Consider the following 22,182-nt stretch of genomic DNA (forward strand, 5'->3'; position numbering starts at 1 on the left):
AAGAGGAGAACAATGAGAGAACTTTGCTAATGAATGGCAACCAGTGATTCAACATCTCAATCAAAAAGTATATTTAAACTAAAACTGTACAAAAGGGATCCTACAAGGAGGAAGCGGATATTAATTTAGAGTCAATTTATATGTGCTCTTCAAATAGAAGACTGTGACCCCTTAAAGACAAGATAATACCTCAGAAAGGATAATGAAACACTAATAGCTGGGAAACATTGCACTGTAGGCAACAAACACTTACAAATGTATGACTATTTTAATAAATATTTTTTTAAAGGAAAGCGAATGAGTGTTTTTTTTCCCAACCCACCCGAATTACACGCGTGGAAACACTTCTTCCTCCCCAGGATATTCTCCCTTCCCTAGAGCCATGGCTAGTTCAAAGGGTCATCTTGGCTTCCGTGGGATTGGGAAGTCATTCGAGACCTGGCTTTGGGTGCGGGATCCGATCCCAAAGCACCCAAAGCTGACTCTGAAGGCATTCCCATGGAGCTGAGTGGCCTTGGCCCCCACCTCCAAGGGCTTGACGTGACCCCAAAGCGGCCTGGCATGTCAACCGACTAAGACCCCCAAATCGTCAACAACTCCGGATTTGGATGAGTGTCTTTCACGGGAAGGGCAGCGGGATGTCACAAAGCCACAGAAACTACCGGTAATTTGAATACTGGGCTGCTGTGAGTTTTCCGGGCTGTATGGCCATGTTCCAGAAGCATTCTCTCCTGACCTTTCGCCTGCATCTATGGCAGGCATCCTCAGAGGTTGTGAGGTCTATTGAAAAGTAAGCAAGTGGAGTTGATATATCTGTGGAAGGTCCAGATTTGGAGAAAGAACACTTGTCTGTTTGAGGCGAGTGTTAATGTAGCAATTGGCCACCTTGATTAGCATTGAATGGCCTTGCAGATTCAAGAACTGGCTGCTTACTGCCTGGGGGAATCCTTTATTAGGAGGTGTTAGCTGGCCCTGACTGTGTTCTGTCTGGAATTCCCCTGTTTTCTGAGTATTTTTCTTTAGTTACTGTCCTGATTTTAGTTTTTTTTAAAAAAAATACTGGTAGACAGATTTTGTTCATTTTCATGCTTTCCTCCTTTCTGCTGAAATTGTCCACATGCTTGTGGATTCCAATGGCTTCTCAAGAGTTCTTCTTCCCATCCTGGACTTTCCACAGATATATAAATCCGTCTTGCCTAGTTTCCAACAGACCTCACAACCTCTGAGGATGCCTGCCATAGGTGCAGGTGAAACGACAGGAGATAATGCTTCTGGAACATGGCTATACAGCCCGGAAAACTCACATCAACCCAGTGATTCCGGCCATGAAAGCCTTCGACAACACAATTTGAATACGCTCCCTGTCATCTCAGGATGGGCAGAGGTTCGTCCCTTGAATCGGTTTAGATTCATCGAATCTGAGAGTTGGATTGTTGGGGAATCTGGGGTTATGGGCCCAGCATGGAGGAACTTCAAGGGCCATCTAGTCCATTCCGAAGGTAAGTAAGTAAGTACGTAAGTAAGGCAGTTTGACACCACTTGAACAATGGTTTAATGCTATGGAATACTAGGAGTTGTAGTTTGGTGAGGCATTGGCACTCTTTGGCAGAGAAAACCCCAACTTCCACATTTCCACAGCTTTGCGCCATGTCAGTTCAAGTGGTATGCAACTGCATTAACTGGAAGGGGACTTACTTCCGAGGAAGCCAGTCCTGGAGCCTGGGACGGGTTGAAGCGGGATTGCTTCGGCTTAAGCCCTTCTAGAACAGGAAGTTCGACAGCCATGGATCCAAGGCGAGCCCCCACCGAAATCAACATGTATTTAGAAAAATATATAATCATTTAAGCATCATTTCCGAGATAAATCAGAGGAAAAACACCAACGTCGCTGAATAGATAAGAAAAAATGGAATACTGTATTTGATTGGTTTCTTTTTTTAAGAAAGTTTGTACATATAGATAAACACGCAGTAAAGGAAAACAGTGGCATGAGCGTCCTAAGCGGAGTTTAAGAAGAGATTTCAACCTCCCTCCCCCAAAGAAAGCTGCTATTTTAAGTACTTAGGGGAATAAAATGATTTTTGCATAAGAGAACTATAGTGACACCTTATGCCTGGGTTTCGTCTGTCGCCAAGGTCTCTTTTGGAAACTGAATCCGTCACCTCTTGACGGCAAAGTTTGTGCAAGGAACTCGAGTCTGGGGAAAATCAAAGAGGGAGGGAGGGAGGGAAAAGAGCAGGAGGAGAAGAAAAGAAAGAAAGGCAAGAGTGAAAGAGAAAGGGAGGAGGCAGAGAGAGAGAGAGAGAGAGAGAGAGAGAGAGAGAGAGAGAGAGGGAAAAGAAGAGCCCAAAATCTCATAAACAAGCATTTTTTCTACACATATATTAGAAGAGGGAGGGAGCGAAAAGAGCAGGAGAAGAAGAAAAGAAAGAAAGGCAAGAGTGAAAGAGAAAGGGAGGAGGCAGAGAGAGAGAGAGAGAGAGAGAGAGAGAGAGGAGGGAAGAGAGAAGAAAGACAAGGAAAAGAAGAGCCCAAAATCTCATAAACAAGCATTTTTTTCTACACATATATTACAAACCGGAGGAGGAGAGGGGGGGAGGACCGCATCGCTTAAGATATACATAATTCATATAAAATTTTGAAATAAAAATAAAAATCTGTTACAGTCATAACTATTCTTTTTCCACATTTAAAACCAGTACCCACAAACAGGCAGTGACAGAAGTGTAGAAAAAAAGGTGCTTACGAAGAAAATGATTGTCTGTTGAACCAAAGAATAAAAATAAAACAAATTATTATTATTAAAAAAATAATAATAACAGCAACCCAACGAGGGAAGGGAAGAGAAAAGGGGGCAAAAATTGCCTCTAGTTTAAACCATCGCATATTTGAGGATTGGAGGGAAGGGGGGATTTACAGATCCATAGAGACACATTGATTTTTTTAAAAATCCAACCGAAAGGCGATAAGATAAACATTTGTCATTTCCCTCTTTCTTCAAAGAGTTCCTTTTAATTTTTTTCCTTTCTCTTTTTTGTACAAACTTGACCGCGTAGTCCTTTCTTCTCTCCCCTCCCTTTCCCAAGTCTTTTTTTTATAATTGTTTTCTTTTTGTCCATTTATTATAGAGAATATGATATTTCCCTCCCCCTCCCCATACAAATTGAATCATCACCGTCATGCAAAAATGGGTGAAAATGCAGTCTTTATGGGAAAGCGCGAACCATGATGAGACCAACCAAAAAAAAAAAACCCCCGAACAAAAAAGAAAAGAAAAGAAAAGAGAGCTCCAACGTGCTTGGTATATATATTTTTTGTTTTGTCCGACAAAGAATACAAAGATCGCCTTCTTTCCGTCCTTCCTGCTTTCCTCCCTTCCTTCCTCAATAAGAATAGTCACTTAGCAAAACATGACCACCATCATCATCAGCAATAATAATAATAGTAATAATAATAATATTTTCTTTCCCCTGCTGCAGTATCGCCAGCCGTCCAAGTTGTGGTTTGTTTCCTTTTGTGTCCTGTCCTCCCCTCAATGAGTTGCTTATTTTTCCTTTTGCTTGAGTTTTTTTTTAATTTAATGTCAGTTTCCTTATGAATAGGAGGAGGATTGTTCGGTATTTTGGACTGAGGGAGTTTGCAAATGAGGGGCTTCCTTGTGCCTTTCTAAATATCTTTTTCTTTTGTGGTCCCCTAATTGTTATTTTGGGGTTGTTTTCACCCTCGCTCTTTCGCTCGCTCTCTTTCTCCTTAGGTTTATGTAATTTTTAATTTTATGTTGTTATGTTGTTGTTGTTGTTGTTGTTGTTATTATTATTATTATTTTCCAAAAGAAAAAAGTTACACGGCTGGCGTTCCTTTCCGTTATCATACATCACATTCTGAGTCGCTGGAGGTTACCGAGAGGATGGAGGTGCCGGTCTCGGCTCTTTCGGTCAAGCTGGAGACGCTGGTGGTGGGGCTGGCCGCCGTGGAGGGCGACTCGGCCGAGCTGTGGGTCGGGCAGCCCGGCTCCGACAGGGACCGCATCCCGCTCTGTCCGATGGCCTGGTGCTGGAGCCTGAGGGAAGGAAGCGGACAAGGAGAGGAGATGCAGAGCGAAGCACGCCACGCGGGACAACAACCCGCACGCAGGCGCCCCAAACAAAGGCCGGACGAGCACCGTGGGGTCCGGGCTGCCTTATAAACTTCCAAGCTGGCCCTAGAATGAGGCCCAGGCTGTGTAAGAGGGCAGAGGAGACCCAGCCGGGAGAGGAAAGGAGAGAAACGGAGAGGAGGCGCAAAGGCGAGAGGAAGCAAACCCACCGCCCTCCGCCTCCAGACTCTGCCCGGATCACACAATACAGCCTGAACTGCATCCCAGGCTTCTACGCTGCACGAATTGAAACAAGAGAATGCACAAAAAAGTATAGACTTACTACAAAAGAGACAAAACTTCAATCCCTGAGTATACTAAGTCTATCAAACATTAGAAGAATTACGGAAGGCAAACTCTTGCAGTACAGGATTTATGGTTTGAACTATATGGTCAGCGTAGAACCATCTAACTCAGCTTGCATCGAACTGCATTGCATAGTGTCAAACCGTATAACTCAGCTTGGATTGAACAGCATGGTATGGTCAGCAAAGAAGCATATAATGCAGCTTGCATTAAATTGCATTGTATGGTCACCATATAACTCAGCCTGTATTGAACTGCATTGCATGGTCAGTGCACAGCCATATAACACAGACTGCACTGAAATGCATTACATGGTCACTGTAAAACCGTGTAACTCATCTTGCATTGAACTGCACTGTATGGTCAGCAAAGGAGCATATAATCTATCTTGCACCGAATTGCATTGTATGGTCACCACATAACTCGGCCTGTTTTGAACTGCGTTGTATGATGAGTGCGCAACCATATAACTCAGCCTGTATTGAACTGCAGTATATGGTCAGTGTAGAACCGTGTAACTCATCTTGCATTGAACTGCACTGTATGGTCAGCAAAGGAGCATATGACTCAGCTTGCATTGAATTGCATTGTATAGTCACCAGCAGGACCATAGCCAGAAAAAAAAATCCGGGGGGGGGGGAGGGGTTGAAACTTTTTTTAGGGAATCATGAAGAGTAGTTCTATAACACAAAATAATTTAGAAATCAGGCTCCATCCATAAACTTCAGTGGACACTCAAGACAGATAAACTTTATTGGACACTCATGGAGATTTGGTTAACCAGTTAAAATTCATGAGTAAACCAGGTTTTTTAAAAATCTGAAAAAAATCGGAGGGGGTTTTAACCCTTAACCCCCCCCCCCCCTACAGCCTTGGTCACCATATAACTCGGCCTGTTTTGAACTACTTTGTATGGTGGGTGTGCAACCATATAACTCAGCCTGCATTGAACAGCAAAGAAGCATATAGCTGGACTTGCATTGAACTGCGTTATATGACCAGTGCACAGTCATACAACTCAAACTGCATTGAACTGGATTACATGGCTAGTGTAAAACCGTGTAGCTCAGCTTGCATTGTATTTTCAGCAAAGAAGCATATAACTCAACTTACAATGAATAGCATTGTATGGCCACCATACAACATAGCCTGCATTGAACTGCATTGTATGGTCAGTGCATAGCCATATAACTCAGACTGCATTGAACTGCATTGTATGGTCAGTGCGTAGCCATATAACTCAGACTGCATTGAACTGCATTACATGGTCTGCGTAAAGCCGTGTAACTCAGCTTGCACTGAACTGCATTGTATGGTCAGCAAAGAAGTATATAACTCTACTTGCATTGAACTGCATTATATGGCCATTGTGCAGCCATATAGCTCAGATTGCATTGAACTGCATTACATAGTGTCAAACCGTATAACTCAGCTTGCATTGAACAGCAAAGAAGCATATAATGCAGCTTGCATTAAATTGCATTATATGGTCACCATATAACTCAGCCTGTATTGAACTGCATTGTATGGTCAGTGCACAACCATATAACACAGACTGCATTGAACTGCATTACATGGTCACTGTAAAACCGTGTAACTCAGCTTGCATTGAACTGCATTGTATAGTGAGTAAAGAAGCATATATTGCAGCTTGCATTGACTTGCATTGTATGGTCACCATATAACCCGGCCTGTTTTGAACTACGTTGTATGGTGGGTGCGCAGCCATATAACTCAGCTTGCACTGAATTGCATTGTATAGTCATCTTATAACTTAACCTGTATTGAACTGCATTATATGGTCAGTATAGAACCGTATCATGCAGTTGAACTGTATTACATAGTAATCCATTGACCATATAATGCAGTTCGATGCAGTTCCATTATGTGGTCAGAGTAGAACCAGCCTGAGACTTCTAAGAACTCTAGATCCCAGCATTCTGGAAAGTCAGTCAGGGGCCCAGTCTAGACACGCCCCTCCTTGCCTCAACTCTGCCTTACCCGCAAATAACAAACCCCATTGAAAAGAGCCACTTCCAGTCTCCAAAACAACCACCTCCACTTTTTCTTTGGATTTTTGCCGCTTTGGTTGGATCTACACTGCCTTATAATGAAGGTTGAACAGCATTTATATGTCAGTGTAAATCCAGCCTTTCTTCCGGCCTTCTGGGCGCCTACTCATCTCCCCGAATGTACACATAGATACTTACAAGGGGGGTCAAAAGTCACGAAGGGGTTTCAATATTTCATCATTCATTTATGTTTTGTTCTAATGTTCAATATCATAATGTGCAGTATAAATAGGAAATGACATTACATTGCGTGCAATATCTTTTCAATTTCCCCCCCAAAAAATTATTAAAACTATATAAAAATCAGACGCCTTTGTGACTTTTGGCCCGTGGACTTGCCTCTTCCCTCTTTTTTAGGCCTCCACGTCCCTTTCGCAACTACTAATCTCCCCAGTATATACACAGACACAAATTTATATACACACACTTTCTCTTTCTTCCTCAGGATTTCAATAAGGCGGGAGGGAAGGAGAAGTCAGAAAGATTTTTCAAAAAGCAGCTGCAAAGAAAAGCCTTTTACACTGTGCTTTCTTTTTTTTTCGAGAGGGGGGTGAAACACAACACAAAAAAGGGACTCCCTCGCTCACACCTCGCCGGCCACCTTTTTGGGGCAAAATACTATTCTGCTCCCAGATAATATTTTCCCATCTTGTCACTCAGGCAACGGTTCTCTCCGGGGGGAAAGGGGGGGAGGATGATGGGCCTTAGTTTAACCTTTCCAGTCCATCCCAGCCACCAGTAGTGACCTGTCCACTGGCAGCGTGGAGGGTCACAAAGAGTCCCCCCAGGAGCCTAGCTGTGGAAAGGAAGGGCCACCCGAGATCCCACGCGGAAAGGAAGGTATTGTCTTGGGGATATAAATAAAACACCCACACAAAGACATCAGCCTCTGTGGCTGTTATAACAACAAAGAGAGAAAGCAGCCTTTCCCAAATCATGGGTCACAGAGGCACTCCATTCCCTTGTTGGGATACCCGTCCCTATATTGTTTATTTTTGTGGCCAGGAGGGTTGGTTTCTGAAAGTGAGCTTGGAAAGACTCAGAGGGACGGACAGACAAAGGAATCCCGGGCACTGAACCCTACCATTGTCGACAACTATACCAGATTTGGTGATTGTTCCAGATTTGGGTGCGTGCTTTTCGTGGGGAGGAGAGAAGGGTGTCACAAAGGCAGAGGGAAACATAATAATGTGTAACTTTAGTAGAATATTCTCCATGTTATCTCAGGCTCCTACTGAATCGGATCAAGAAAGGCGCGTGGCCGGGAATGGAAAAGTGGAGGAAGGGAGAGAAGGAAAAGTTCCCTTTCCAAAAGCGAAGGATAAATGTAAAAATGTAAAACCATGTGGCCGAATTCTCCTCTCCTTCTTAAAATGCTTTGGAATTCTATCTCGGCACAAGCGGATTTTAGGATCAGTTGAGCTCACTGCTATGATTCCTCAGTGTCCTGATTTTTTTAAAAAATAAAATAAAATTCCTATCAGTGGCTACCTCTTATTTCAAAGTTTCCCAATAAACATGCATTTGTACATGCATCCGAGGCACTTTTGCCCAAACTGGAAGAATGCGAGTGGGGCTCTGTGCGCCTTTTCCTCTCGCCTTCTCTCTCCCCCTCCAAATTCACAATAAATCTCTCCATTTGGAGAAATTGAACGACCTCCTTTTCTAAAGTTTCCCAATAAACATTTCCCAGTGTTTATTTCCCGTTGCTTATTGCATTTGTGCATACATCCCAGGCACTTTTGCCCAAACTGGAGGGATGTCAGTGGGGCTCTGTGCGCCTTTCCCTCTTGCCTTCTCTCTTCCCTCCAAATTCACAATAAATCTCCCCATTTTTTTTGCCTGGAATGGAATCGGGAAAGTCTGGGTGGAGGAAGGGAGCGAGGGAGGGAGGGAGGTCGCCCTTTTGTTCCACATTATTTCATGGCACCTTTCCTTCCACGTCCCCCTTTTTGAATGGCCTGCGAGCCACAAAAAGAAGCGCAAAGGGGTCTCCGCGCCACAAAAATCCTGCTTTTGAGTCTCCCAGGCTGTTCTCACCCGACCCTGGATATTATTTACCCCTAAACCAAAGGGGAAACCCCTTTAAAAATAAATACTAGGTTCAGGAGGGAAGGGACAGACAACTTTCCCCAATGCTTTGACTCATTTGGCGTCCTTTCCTCTGTCTTCTCTTTATTCTCTCCCCCCCCCCCCCTATAGCAAATGGATTTGTTTGTTTGCTTTATAATTAATAAGAACAATAGAGAAACAGCTGCCTCCTCGTCTACGCACCCAGCCCCCTTCAGAAGTCTGCTTTCCATAATGCTGTTGGTTTATTTAGACTATTTATTTACAGAGCAAAGCTGAGAAGGGAGCGAGGGAAAAAGTTTAGTGCGGTTTTTGCCTGACGCAGAGATCAAGAAGCACATCCCTCCTTCCCTCCACGCATTGCATTGTTTGTTGTTCCAGCTCGAGGTTCATCCTTTCGTGTTCTCTTTTTGACAAGCCACAGCAAAAAGGGCCAAGTGGCATTTCGGAGAATTGGAATCAAATCATAACAGTAGTCGGAACGCCAATGCAAGTGGCGAGGAGGGAGGATTTATTTACAGACCGATTTGTGCCCGAGGATTGTCCGCGGAAGGGAAAGCAGGACGGCTTCCGCTCCAGGCCATTTCTCTCTCTCTCTCTCTCTCTCTCTCTCTCTCTCTCTCTCTCTCTCTCATTCTCTCTCTCTCTTATGATAATGGGTCTCTAGTTAGATCCCTCGCTTTATTCTTGCGGGTACTCAAACGGACACGCAGATACACACGTGTTCGGGGAATTGGGAAGAATTTGAGCAGGTAAAAAAGAGTCCAGTTTTCAAATAAATTTAAGAGCAGGACAGGAGGGAGTTTGGCGAGCAGGCAAAACTTTGCAACTGGGATCGCATGGAGAAACCCAATCGGGGAATGGAAAGGCAAACACACATGTCTTGGCAGGATGATTGGAACGGGCCCAAAGGGAGAGAGAAAACCGCGGGTTTTTAAAGGAAGCGTCTCTTTAGAAGGAGGGAAAGAACCCCGCTCAAGGCTCGGGTCTCTTTTGGCTTTTTGTCCTGATAGAGAGGGGACCCACGCTGACAACATCGCGATCTCGGAGGAGGAAAAGAGGCTCTGAAAGCCGAGCAAGGCAACCTAACCGCTGGCCATGGCGAGGAGAAGGGCTTGGGGGTTCCTGATCAAGCGTGGGAGGAGGCATGCGAGTTGGGGGTCCCCCAACCTTCTCCTGCAAGGACGCGTGAGAGTTGAGGGGTCCCCGACCTTCCGTGAGTGGGTTGGGAGGGTCCCTGGTCACGCGTGGGTGGGGAAGCAGGAGAGTTGGGAGGAAGTGTGGGAGTTGGGGAGCCCTCACACTCCCTCCTGAGATAACGTGGGATAGTTGGGGGTCCCTGGTCAGGCGTGGGACCAAACCTCCCTTAAGGACGCGTGAGAGTTCTGTGGCTGGGTTGGGGGGGTTCCTGATCACGCGTGGGCGGAAGCGCGGCAGTTGGGAGGGAGTGTGGGAGTTGGGAGCCCTCACATTTCCTCCTGAGAGAACTTGAGAGAGTTGGGTATCCCTGACCTTCCGCTTGTTCACCCGTGGGTGGACGCGTGGGGGTCGGGGGTTCCCCAAACCTCCTCCCTAAAGGACGCCAGAGTTGAGGATCCCTCCTGAGAGAATGTGGGAGAGTTGGGGGTCCCTAACTTCACGTGGGTGGGTTCGGGGGTCCCTGGTCACGTTCCCCCTTAAACATCCCTAAAGGACTCGATCCCTCGCACTCCCTCCTGAGCAAACACATGAGTGGTGTGGGTTCCTGGTCACGCGTGGACGACTATGCGAGAGTGGAGAGTGCCCCAGGCCCCCTCCCCGTGGCCTCTCCCCTCCCCTCCCCTGCTTCCCCGGCGTGGGACTGACCTGTTTTTGGCGGCGGCGGCCCGGTCGCGCTGCCGGCGGTTCTTGAACCAGTTTCCGACCTGGGTGGGGGTGAGTCCCGTGGCCTGGGCCAGCTCCCTCTTCTTGCTGGGGTTGGGGTAGGGGTCCTGGAGGTACCACTCCCGCAGGAGGCTGCGAGTCCGCTCCTTGAAGCAGTGGGTCTTCTGCTCGCCGTCCCAGATGGTGCGCGGCAGCGGGAACTTCTTGCGGACGCGGTACTTGTCGACGGGGCCCAGCGGCCGTCCCCTCAGCTTCTCGGCTTCCTGGTAGTGGGCCTCGAGCCACATGGCCTGCAGCTTCCCGTGCGACTCCTTGGTGAACTTGTGGTTCTCCAGGATGTGGTAGAGGTCGCGGAAGTTGCCTGTGTGGAAGGCCACCACGGCCCGGGCCCGCAGGATGGACTCGTGCTTGTTGATGGCCTCGCAGGCGCCCGGCGCCACCGGCAGCGACCAGAGGAAGCGGCCCAGGCGCTCGATGTCGCCCGTCTCCTCCAGCGTCTCGCAGACGCTGGCCACTTGCTCGGGGGAGAAGTTGAGCGTGGGCAGCTGGAACATGGACAGCTCTTCGGGCCCCACGCGCGACGACGACGACGACGAGGAGCCGGAGGAGCCTCCAGTGCCGCCTCCTCCGCCCGAGCCTCCGCCTCCGCCTCCAGGTCCGGTGGTGGTGGCCCCTCCGCCGCCGCCGCTGGCCAGCAGGAGCGAGCGGTGCGGGTGGTGGTGGGCCGGGTGCGGCTCGCTGGGGAAGTTGGGCAGGAAGAAGTGGGCCGGATAAAGCTCTAGAGGGGATCGGAACACCATGGGACCCAGCCTGGCGGACGGGGAGCGGGGGCACGGCAAGAAAGAAGAAGAAGGAGATGGGAGAGAGGAAGGGGCGAGAAGAGGGATCAAGGCAAAGAGGAGGAGGAGGAAGAGGAGGAGGAAGAGGAGGAGGAGGAGGAGGAGGCGGAGGGGAGGGAAAGGGGGCCCACGCACCCCACGCGCATCCGCAGCCGCATAGAGACCCTCGGCCGAACCCTGCGCCCCCCTTCCTCGCTCCCACTCGCGATCAGCCCCACGCAGGCGTCCAGGAAGGCATCCGAGCTCTCTCCCTCTCTCGCTCTCTCTTTCTTTCTTTCTCCCTCTCTCTGGGTCTGTCTCTTGCACACTCTCTCTCGCGCACACCCAAAAGTCCCCCTGCTGCCGGGAGAGAAAAAAAACAAACCGGGGGGCTTTCAGTGACTCGGCCGCGGTCGCCCTAATGCCAACCGCCACCGCCTCATAATATCTCTCTCTCTCCTCAATCCGCCGCGTAGTGCGGGCGCCCGAGCATTTTGTTTCGCTTTTTCTATTGGCCTGCCGGGCGTCGTTGGGGCGTCGCCATGGCAGCGGGCTGCCAATCACTGTCAGCCCTGCCAATCATCGGGGGCTACGTCAGAGGAAGGGGGCTCTCGCCCAAAAGGCGGAGGGGAGGGGAGTGGGGAGTGGAGCAAGCCAGGAAGGAGGGAAGGAAGGAAGGAAGGAGGTAGCCAGCCCGAGAAGGAGGGGAAGGGCCGGAGGACGAGGAGGAGGAGGAGAAGGAGGAGGAAAGCCTCCCTGTGTATGTGTGTTGTGTGTGGGGGGGTTTAATCGCTGCAGCTACTAAGCTTAGCACTTCCACTTTGCCCGGTCTTTCTTCCTCTATCAACAACAGCCCCCTTCAACCCTCTTTCTTCCTGATCCCCCCAGTTATACCCTCTTTCCTTGCAATTACACTCTCTTTTCTCCCAGTTGCACCCTTTTTCCTCCCAGTTACACCCTCTTTCCTCCCAGTTATACCATCTTTCCTTGCAATTACACTCTCTTTTCTCCCAGTTGCACCCTTTTTCCTCCCAGTTACACCCTCTTTCCTCCTAGTTATGCCATCTTTCCTCTCGATTCTCCCTGTTATGCCCTCTTTCTTCCCAGTCATAACCTCTTTCCTTACAATTACACTCTTTCCTCCCAGTTATGCCACCTTTCTTCCCAGTTACACCCTTATTCCTCCCAGTCTTCTCTCGCTCTTCTTCCCTCTTCTCTCGCTCTTCTCCCAGTTAGACCTTCTTTCCTCCTGGTTATACCCTCTTTCCTTACAATTACACTCTCTTTCCTCCCAGTTATGCCCTTTCTTCTCCCAGTTACACCCTCTGTCCTCCCAGTTATGCCATCTTTCCTCTTTCCCCCCCCCCCCCACTTACACCCTCTTTCCTCCCAGTTATTCCTTCTTTCCTTACAATTACACTCTTTCCTAGTTATGCCCTCTTCTTCCCAGTTACACTCTCTTTCATCCCAGTTATGACACCTTTCCTCTCGATTTTCCCATTTCTTCCCTTTCCTTCCCGTCGTACCCTCTTCCCTCCCACTTCTCCCACTTCCACCTTCTTTCCTCCCGACCCCTGATCCTCAAAAGCCATTTCTTAGCACACACACACACTCCTCCTCCTCTTGTTTCTTGCAGGACCCCCAGACTGGCTTCTTTCTTCTGGTTCAAGAAAGGGGCAAAGAAGCACACACCTTCAAAATAAAAATGGGGAAAGGGAGGAAGGTGGCGGTGTGGTTTCAGGCGAAGACGGTGGCCCCGCGTGGGATATAAAAGGGCTCCGAGGGGAGACGATTTGCACATGATTTGCACGTAGTTGCGCTTCGTTTCTGCCTATCTGAGCACTAATAGCGCCGGGGAAAGAAAAGCGAGATGAGATCATTAGGCCCATCCGCTGACCCGGCCAGGAGAGGCCTCCCAAGGATGGAGCCTGTTGGAAAGGGGGGAGAATCAGGTTAGTTTCCTCTCCTTCTCCCCCCCAAACCCACCCACCCACTGAAGATTCACAGGGGATCCATTCAGCTTCTCAGAGAAACTTTGCCAAACTCTTCCTTCCATCTCCAGGATGTGGAAAATGGCACAGGTTTGGGTCCTTCCAGGGAGAAAAAAGAAGCCTCTCCGACTTCATCCCGGTTGGGTTTGCTGGGATGTGCTTCCCACTCGAGTCCACAACAACCCCACAGTCTCTCCTAAAGTGTCCCAGAATTAGGGGAGAAATGCCCTTTTCAGCCAATTTCGTCCGAGAAGAGGGTGAGGGTTAGAGTTTAGAACTTCCAGCAAATTATTTCCCATTTCCCACTCCCCCTCAGTCGTAATAAACCCCACGGTCTCTTTTGTTGTGCGTTTTATTCTTCTGCCCAGAGTATGGAGATAATACACATTCCCTATGGTCACTTTCACCTCTTCAGTATTAGATTTCCTCAGTTCTTTTATCTTTTTTTTTAAAGAGGAAACATAGTGAAAATATTTTGTTAAAATCCAGCAAGTGGGTGGAAATGCACACCTACTTAGACAGACACTCGTGGAATTCTCTATATATGCACACTCGTATACACAGGCCTGCATATGTGTATATAAATGTAGGCGTATAAAGTCCTCTTGGTGTATGTATGTGTATGTGTGTGTGTTTGCATATGCACAAACAGCCTTATATATATATTTGTGTGTATATAAGAGAGATTTGGGTATGTGTGTAGAGTCTTTGGCCCATAATAAAATGCTGCTGCTGCTGCTGTTGTTGTTGTTGCTGTGTGTATATGTGTGTATGGATATATAGCAAATATACTATATAGGGAGATATGTGTGTAAAATTTATGTGTATGTAAGAGGGATCTGGTGTGTGTGCGTATGTATATATACATTACACACGCATAAATTACATCTCTCTTACAGAGGTCTACGTATTTGTGCATATATATAAGAGAGATTTGCGTATGTGTATGTGAGAGAGAGAGTGTGTGTGTGTAGGGTCTTTGGACCATAATAAAACGCTGTTGTTGTTGTTGTTGTTTGTGGAATATATATATATACATATATATATATATATATATATATATATATATATATATATATGTGTGTGTATGTTAATATATAATATAATATAAATATATAATATAATATATAATATATAATACAATATATAATATATAATATATAATATAGTACATATAATATATAGGGAAATATATGTGGATGTGTGTATGTGTGTATGTGTGTGTGTGTAAGAGGGATCTGGTGTGTGTGTAAATCAGATCTCTCTTACATAGGTCTATGTATTTGTGTGTATGTAAGAGAGAGATCTGATTTTGTTTCTGTGTGTCTGTTTTTGTGTGAGTCTGTGTTTATATAAAGTCTTTGGATCCTAATAAAATGCTGATGTTGTTGTTCTTTGTGTGTATATGATTATATAGTAAATACAATACTATATTTACTATATATACTATATATGTGTGTATGTGGATCTATATATTTATGTGTGTGTAAGAGGCATCTGGTGTGTGTGTGTATATATGTGTGTGTGTGTATACACACACACAAATCAGTTCTGTCTTACACAGGTCTATGTATTTGTGGGTATGTAAGAGAGATCTGATTTTGTGTCTCTGTGGGTGTGTATTTGCGTGAGTGTGTAAGAGGGCTTTGGTTGTGTGTCTGTGTAAAAACCCATGCCTGAGCCTGCTCCCAGGAGTAGTTCCGCCGGCCTTCCCTTCCGCCGCCCGCCTGCATTTTTGATCCTGAGGTGCGTCGCTTTTAAGGCGATTTTAATCGGCATGTTGAGCCGGTAACTCCTTTGTTTCGTTTCTGCGGCCATGGAAGTGTGATTTACAGAGATTTGTACGGGTCATGGCTGTCTTTCCAGCCTGGCTGTGTATATTTAGACAGGACTTTGGTTGGTGTTAAAAAGTGTATATTTTGAATGGGTTCACACACAGACGACAACAATAGGGACATTGTCGAGGCATGTAGTACGCGTATTGAAACGCAGCATCCAGACTTCTCCTAATCTGCCCTCAATAAAGCTGAAATAATTATCCTAAGCCGCCTTTCTAGAAGTAGAGGGGAAGGGGGGAAAAATCATGGAGGAATTCAAAACTTGAGGAAGAAAAAAAACACACACACACACCAACTTTGCTCTGCATTCCGATGCAGATATAGAGGAGGGGGAGAAAGGGGGGGCTGAGAGTGAGATAGGAAGCCCAAAACTCCTGGTAGACCTCAATGGGAGGGAGAAGGAAGAGGTGGGGGGCAGAAAGACAATGGAAATGGGGAAGCATCGCGTGACTTGGCCTATTGGAGGGATCATTCATCCTCCTCCTCCTCCTCCTCCTCCTCCTCATAATTCGAAATTCTGCCCTGATGAGGGGGAGAGGGAAGAAGAGAGTCTTTAGCAGGACTCCCCAACTGCTCTGGGATCTTTTCAACGAGTAGTTTCACCCTGAAATAAATGCCAACTGGCAGATGAATGGGTCCAGTTGGAAGAGCTACTGGGCCGGAAGACCTTGGCTGGATGAGGCATTCATCACTTCTCAACCCAACTGTCAACGAGGATGTGTGTGTGTGTATATCTGGTTCATATTCTCAACGCAAAGAACTTGACTCTTAATTTGGACTGATGGATTTAAACACTTCTTTCTGTGCACGGGAAAGGGGGGAAAGAGAGGGCGGGAGAAGGAATGCGTTGCTTTCCAAAGCCAACCTCTCCATCTCTGGCCTCCCCCTTGGCCCTGGCTCACATTTCGGAAATGATCCAGCCTCGAGTTTTGCCAAAGGTTCCTCTTTAGGTTGTCGAAGGCTTTCATGGCCGGAATCACAGGGTTGCTGTGACTTTTCCGGGCTATATGGCCATGTTCCAGAAGCATTCTGTCCTGACGTTTCGCCCACATCTATGGCAGGCATCCTTAAAGATTGTGAGGTCTGTTGAAAACTAAGCTAGTGAAGTTTATATATCTGTGGAAGATCCAGGGTGGGAGAAAGAACTCTTGTCTGTTGGGGGCAAGTGTGAATGTTGCAACTGATCACCCTCAATAGCATTGAAAACTTCTGGAACATGGCCACACAGCCCGAAAGACATACAACAACCCTGTGATCCCGGCCATGAAAGCCTTCGACAACACAGCATTGAAAAGCCTGGCAGCTTCAAAGTCTGGCTGCTTCCTGCCCGAGGGAATCCTTTGTTGGGAGACGTTAGCTGGCCCTGATTGCTTCTTGTCTGGAATTCCCGTTTTCTGAGTGTTGTTCTTTATTTACTGTCCTTATCTCAGATTTTTAATACCGATAGCCATAAATTGTTCATTTTCATGGTTTCCTCCTTTCTGTTGTAAAATGTCCACATGCTTGTGGATTTTAGTGGCTTCTCTGTGCAGTCTGACATGGTGGTTGTTAGAGTGGTCCAGCGTTTTTGTGTTCTCAAATAATATGCTGTGTCCAGGTTGGTTCATCAAGTGCTCTGCTGTGGCTGGCTTCTCTGTTTGAGTTAGTTGAGTTATCTGAGAACACAGAAATGCTGGATCACTCTGACAATCATCATGCCAGAAGCCATTGAAATCTACAAGCATATGGACAATTGCAACAGAAAGGAGGAAACCATGAAAATGAACAAAATCTGGCTACCAGTATTAAAATCAAGACAGTAAATAAAGAAAAACACTCAGAAAACAGGGGAACCCCAGACAGGAAACAAAATGGAACACCTCCCAACAAAGGATTCCCCCAGGCAGGAAGCAGCCAGGCTTTGAAGGTGCAAGGCTTTTCGATGCTAACAAAGGTGATTCATTGCAACATTCTTACTTGCTTACAACAGACAAAAGTTCTTTCTCCCACCCTAGACCTTCCACAAATATATACACTGGAACATGGCCATCCAGCCCGGAAAACTCACAGCAACCCAGTTCCTCTTTGGCTTCCCAGGAATCGTAGAGGAAGGACTGACAGACAAAAGGGGGACAAAGGGAAGGGGAAGAAACTTCAGGGCCACATTCTCTCAAAAGATTGGATTCCTCGAAAAGTCCTTCGAGGAAAAATCTCTTTCCACGATGAATGCTCAGTCTTATCAAAATCCTCCGTTGTAAAAAAAGATGACCTTTCTTCCAACGAGAAGGACCTTGGAGGAGCCCCCTTTAGGAAAGCTTTGCCCGGAAGTCGTGGCCCTTGCAAATCTTTGCAAATCCCGGGACTGGCCTTCCAGGTCAAGGTCTCTTTATTCGGACTCAGCGGATTGGAAAGACCCTTGGGAGTTTCACCAGTGGGCTTGGCTTCCCTTGAAAACCTTTCGGAGGGAAAGACTCCAAAGTGACTCCTCAATATCTCTCAATCAACACACGCGCGCGCACACACAGATTAAGGATCTCAAGATCGTCCAATCCTATAAGTAAATGCTGAATGTCTTGATTGCGCCTTTTCGCCAGGACTCCCAAGTCCTCTGTTTTTCAGCTCAGAGCGTTTAGGAGCAAAAGGCTCCAAATTGAGGCTCAGCCCCTCTCTCTTTCTAAATAAATATAGATATATCACACACACACAAAGATTAATACTCGGAAGATCAGACCGTGGAAGCCATGCGCAAATTTTGAATTTCTTTGTGGCACCTTCCAGCAAAACTCTGATCTCAGGTTTAGGTTTAGGAGGGTTTAGGAGAAAAGGGCTCCAAAGTAATGCATCAATCTCTCTCTCTCCACACACATATGTGTGTGTATGACACACATATTACAGGACCAAAACACAAAGATTAATATTGTGAAAGATAGTGCAATCCTACCTGCAATTTCTTAGTTGCTGTGAGTTTTCCGGGCTGTATGGCCATGTTCAAGAAGCATTCTCTCCTGACGTTTCACCCACACCTATGGCAGGCATCCTCAGAGGTTGTGAGGTATATTGGAAACCAGGCAAGGGATATATATATATATATATATATATATGTCTGTGGAAGGTCCAGGGTGGGAAAAAGAACTCTAGTCTGTTGGAGGCAAGTGTGAATGTTGCAATTAATCGCCCTGATTAGTATTGAAAAGCCTTGCAGCTTCAAGACCTGGCTGATTCTTTCTTGGGGGAATCCTTTGTTGGTAGGGGACTAGCCGGCCCTGATTGAAAAGCCTTGCATCTTCAAAGCCTGGCTGGTTCCTGCCTGGGGGGATCCTTTGTTGTAGGTGGTAGGTGACTAGCTGGCCCTGATTGTTTCTTGTCTGGAAACCCCCTGGTTTTGAGTGTTATTCTTTATTTACCGTCCTGATTTGCACTTCTTTATGGAGCCTTTCAGCCAAATGATGATCTCGGGTTCTCAATGTTTCAGCTCAGAGGGTTTAGGAGGAAAAGGTTTTCTCTCCACACATACACAGACACATGTATAGGTACATGCATATGGGTGTACACAAAAGTTAATAATCTGAAAATCGTGGAAACCTCAAATGTCTTTTCTGCGCCTTTGAGCCAAGCTATGGTATCAGGTTCCCCAGTCCTTCCGCTCAGAGCGACTCTGAACCATTTCACGTGTGCCCAAGCCTTGCTTCTGGGTATTTATTTATTTTTTCGCTTGATGATGATGATTTATTACTGTCTTATATATATATCACCCCAGGCAAGAGACCGCTACGAAAAATAGGGATCTAAAGAAGTCGATGGCTGTGTTGGAAGGTGTGATTTCCACCCGAGGCGAACCTTTCCTTCTCCCTCGCCCTCCTGCTTCTGAGCCCAGGCGAAGCTTGGCTTTGACTTTCTGCCCTGCCTGGAGGACTTTCTTTCTCCCAGCCTTCCCTGGGCCCCTTCGCCCGGTTCTGCAGGCGGGTTTCTCGGGAATTGGCCTCTCGGGCACCCAGTCAACAAACAAACAAGCACACAAAGCAACAAACAAACGCATGGGGGGGGGGCATGATGGGAGCGAAGGGGAGCTGTATGGGGTTGTTGTGTTTCTTCCTCTTTTTCTGCTTGGTCCTGCATCTCCCCTCTTCGCCTCCTAAGCCTGTTAGGGACACATTCTCATGTCCTTAAACGTACAAGCAGATAATTGTTGGCGCTCTATCTTTGTGCGAAGGAGGCCAGGGTGTAAATGCCTTTTAATGACTGCAGCTGCTGGCTGAAAACTGTCAATGGAATTGGCTAATGCAGAGCCCCCGGAAAAGAAAAAGAGAGAGAGGGAGAATCAGAGAGAGAGAGAGGGAGAGAGAGAGAGAGAAAGGCTTTTGCGAGGGAGCTGCTGAGCCTCAGCGCCGCTGGAGCCGGAGAAGGCGAAAAAAAGAGAGAGATGGACAGACAGGCAGACAGACAGACAGAAGGAGAAGCAGGAAAAAGAAGGAGGAAAGACGGCGCAAAAGATTGGAGGAGCGAGCGGCCGTCCGCAGCCACCGAGCCATCATCCACTGGCTCTTCCGCCTCTCCTCCGAGTCCTGCTGCCTTTGAAAATCCTTTCCGGATCCTGTAAGTTGTTTTGCTTCTTTCAATCACTCTCACACTTGACTCCCAGAGAAAACCAGGGCATAGTCCTGAGTCTGACTCCGGGTCTGCTTTTTCCTCTCTTCAGCCTTTTTCTCATTTGGGTTCCCAAGCCTTCCCCCCCATTTTGAAGCCTTTCAAGGGTTCCTAGAAAGTCTGAAAGTGTGCCGTACCCTAGCCTTCTAGACCTTTTTTCCTTCAGGGGAGAAAGAGAGAGACATTGGGAAAAGGGGAAAAGGGTTTCGAGGGACACAACACCTCTCTGCATCACACCCGGGTTGTTGTGATTGTTGTTTTGATCCGCCATGCGGGGATTTTCCTCGGGGCCCTTCCTGTTCCGAGGCTGGCATCGCCCTGATCTCTAGGCGCAAGTCAATGCCCAGGAAGATCACTTGACTTCCAAATAACCCGCTTCGGACCCGATAAAGGCCGGGATAGGGGCAGGCCATGGTATGGCGCTTTTCCTCTGAGCCACGTTTCCAAAGAATGGTGTAAAATATCTTGTCGAAGGCTTTCATGGCCGGAATCACTGGGTTGCTGTGAGTATTCCGGGCTGTATAGCCATGTTCCAGAAACATTCTCTCCTGACGTTTCCTCCACATCTATGGCAGGCATCCTCAGAGGTTGTAAGGTCTGTTGAAAACCAGGCAAGTGAGGTTTCTATATCTGTGAAATGTCCAGGGTGGGAGAAACAACTCTTGTCTGTTGGAAGCAAGTGTGAATGTTGCAATTAATCACAATGATTAGCATTGAATAGCCTTGCAGCTTCAAAGCTTGGCTGCTTCCTGCATGGGGGATACTTTGTTGGGAGGTGGTTAGCTGGCCCTACACAGAGAAGCCATTGAAATCGACAAGCATGTGGACAATTTCAACAGAAAGAAGGAAACCATGAAAATGAATAAAATCTGGCTACCAGTATTTAAAAAACTCTAAAATCAGGACAGTATATAAAGAACAACACTCAGGAGACAGGGGAATTCCAGACATGAAACGATCAGGGCCAGCTAACACCTCCCAACAAAGGATTCCCCCAGGCAGGAATCAGCCAGGCCTTGAAGCTGCAATACTTTCGAATGCTAATCAAGGTGATTAATTGCAACGTTGCTTCCAACAGACTAGAGTTCTTTTTCCCACTCTGGACTATATAAACCTCACTTGCTTAGTTTCCAAGAGACCTCACAACCTCTAAGGATACCTGCCATAGATGTGGGCGAAACGTCAGGAGAGAATACTTCTGGAACGTGACCATGCAGCCCGGAAAACTCACAACAACCCGGTGTAAAATGTACTTCTGTCCCTCTCATTCTTTCTCCAGTCTGATTCTTGGGTGAAATGGAAAACAAGTTACTTGCTGGGAATTGGATTATTTTAATATTATTTTAAACGCCCCTATTTCATTTAATAGGCCTTACTTCCAGGTAAATACGTCCAGGGTCCCGGTAGGAGGCGACGGTCTTATGTGATTCTGACTCAGGTTGGCTTTGTAAAGAAGAAGGGGACATCGAGATACATACCTAGGAGTTGGGTTTTTATTTTTAACTTCCATCCGATTCAATAGGCCTTTCTAGGTAAACACATCCCTGTAAGAGGTGACGGTCCTATCTGTTTCCCACTTAGTTTTTTTTGTTAAAGAAGGAGGGGAAATCTAGATACAGACCAGGGAGTTGAGGTATTATTATTTTTAACCTCCTCCCAATTCAATAGGCGTTATGCCCAGATAAATACAGTAGGAGATTGCATTCCTCTATTTTTCCAACTCAAGAAAGGAGAAGGGGAAATACGGAGACAGACCTCTTTGGGCAACTTTGAGCCACCTAAAAGTGAAGTCAGCGTATGTGTTTGGAGATACCAACCCTTATATATCCTGTCTGGGATCAAGGCGGCTTCTTTCCAAGGTCAGGTCTCATTTGGTCGGAAAGTCTCAGATCAGTTCCTTGTCATTGTCGTCGTTGTTGCTCAGGTCTCGTTTGTATCGTCCTGGAGTTCCAGTAAAAGAGAATGCTCAAAAAGAAAGGGAAATGGGGGAGAGTGTCGTAGAAAAGTTAGGATTTGATGGAGTGGCTTGCCAGTGACAATATTATGTTGAGAGAGAGAGAGAGACTGTGTCCCCCTTAATAATAATAATAATAATAATAATAATAATAATAATAATAATAATAATAATAATAGACCAGGTTTTCCCAACTGAAATGAATACCTATGTTAAGTGTCCTCTTTAGGGTGCCCCATTGGGCCATGGCTATTCAACCCCTTTGATATGAAGGACACGGCGGGACCACCGGTCCAAGTGGGATGAGGCGCAGAGGGGAAGATTTGGGTCAGACTTATTCAAAGGCCATAAAGGGGAAGTGTTTCAGGACGGCTGGATAGCAGAAAAGTCCTTCTCTTTGGAAAACAGGGGAATTTGGAGGGCATAGCTGGTCAAAATACACATTGGTGATACCTTTATTAGGCAGGGGGAAACTGTCAATAAAATAACTGGGTTGCTGTGAGTTTTCCGGG

At 46.7% G+C, this 22,182-nt stretch overlaps 2 protein-coding genes and 1 long non-coding RNA gene across 5 annotated transcripts in view; 1 reads left to right on the top strand and 2 right to left on the bottom strand.

Annotated features, from left to right (window-relative positions):
• The window catches only part of camkmt (calmodulin-lysine N-methyltransferase), a 796,752-nt gene that overhangs the window by 196,444 nt on the left and 578,126 nt on the right, over nt 1-22,182 (bottom strand). The window lies entirely within an intron of this gene.
• six3 (SIX homeobox 3) lies at nt 1,894-11,757 on the bottom strand. The gene is made up of 2 exons (XM_003225174.4): nt 10,429-11,757; nt 1,894-4,060 (listed from the first exon to the last, which is right to left on the bottom strand). The coding sequence occupies exons 1-2, from the start codon at nt 11,244-11,246 to the stop codon at nt 3,868-3,870; spliced, it is 1,011 nt and encodes a 336-aa protein (XP_003225222.1). The 5' UTR covers nt 11,247-11,757; the 3' UTR covers nt 1,894-3,867.
• Nucleotides 18,879-22,182, top strand: part of LOC103279989 (uncharacterized) — a 45,098-nt gene continuing 41,794 nt past the window's right edge. The window contains exon 1 of one of the 3 annotated variants that reach the window (XR_010003151.1): nt 18,879-19,665. This is a non-coding gene — a long non-coding RNA (uncharacterized LOC103279989). The remainder of the gene's footprint in view (nt 19,666-22,182) is intronic. The other 2 variants (XR_010003150.1, XR_010003149.1) reach the window with 2 other exon arrangements.

The sequence above is a fragment of the Anolis carolinensis genome, chromosome 1 (genome assembly GCF_035594765.1).
Source record: "Anolis carolinensis isolate JA03-04 chromosome 1, rAnoCar3.1.pri, whole genome shotgun sequence".
Taxonomy (NCBI): Eukaryota; Metazoa; Chordata; class Lepidosauria; order Squamata; family Dactyloidae; genus Anolis; species Anolis carolinensis.

Excerpts from the sequence above, each read along its gene's own strand:
- six3 (XM_003225174.4), bottom strand. The coding sequence starts at position 11,246 with ATGGTGTTCCGATCCCCTCTAGAGCTTTATCCGGCCCACTTCTTCCTG. Across the intron at positions 4,061-10,428 it reads GCCGCCGCCGCCAAAAACAG|GCTCCAGCACCAGGCCATCG; the intron begins GTCAGTCCCACG and ends TCCTTCCCTCAG.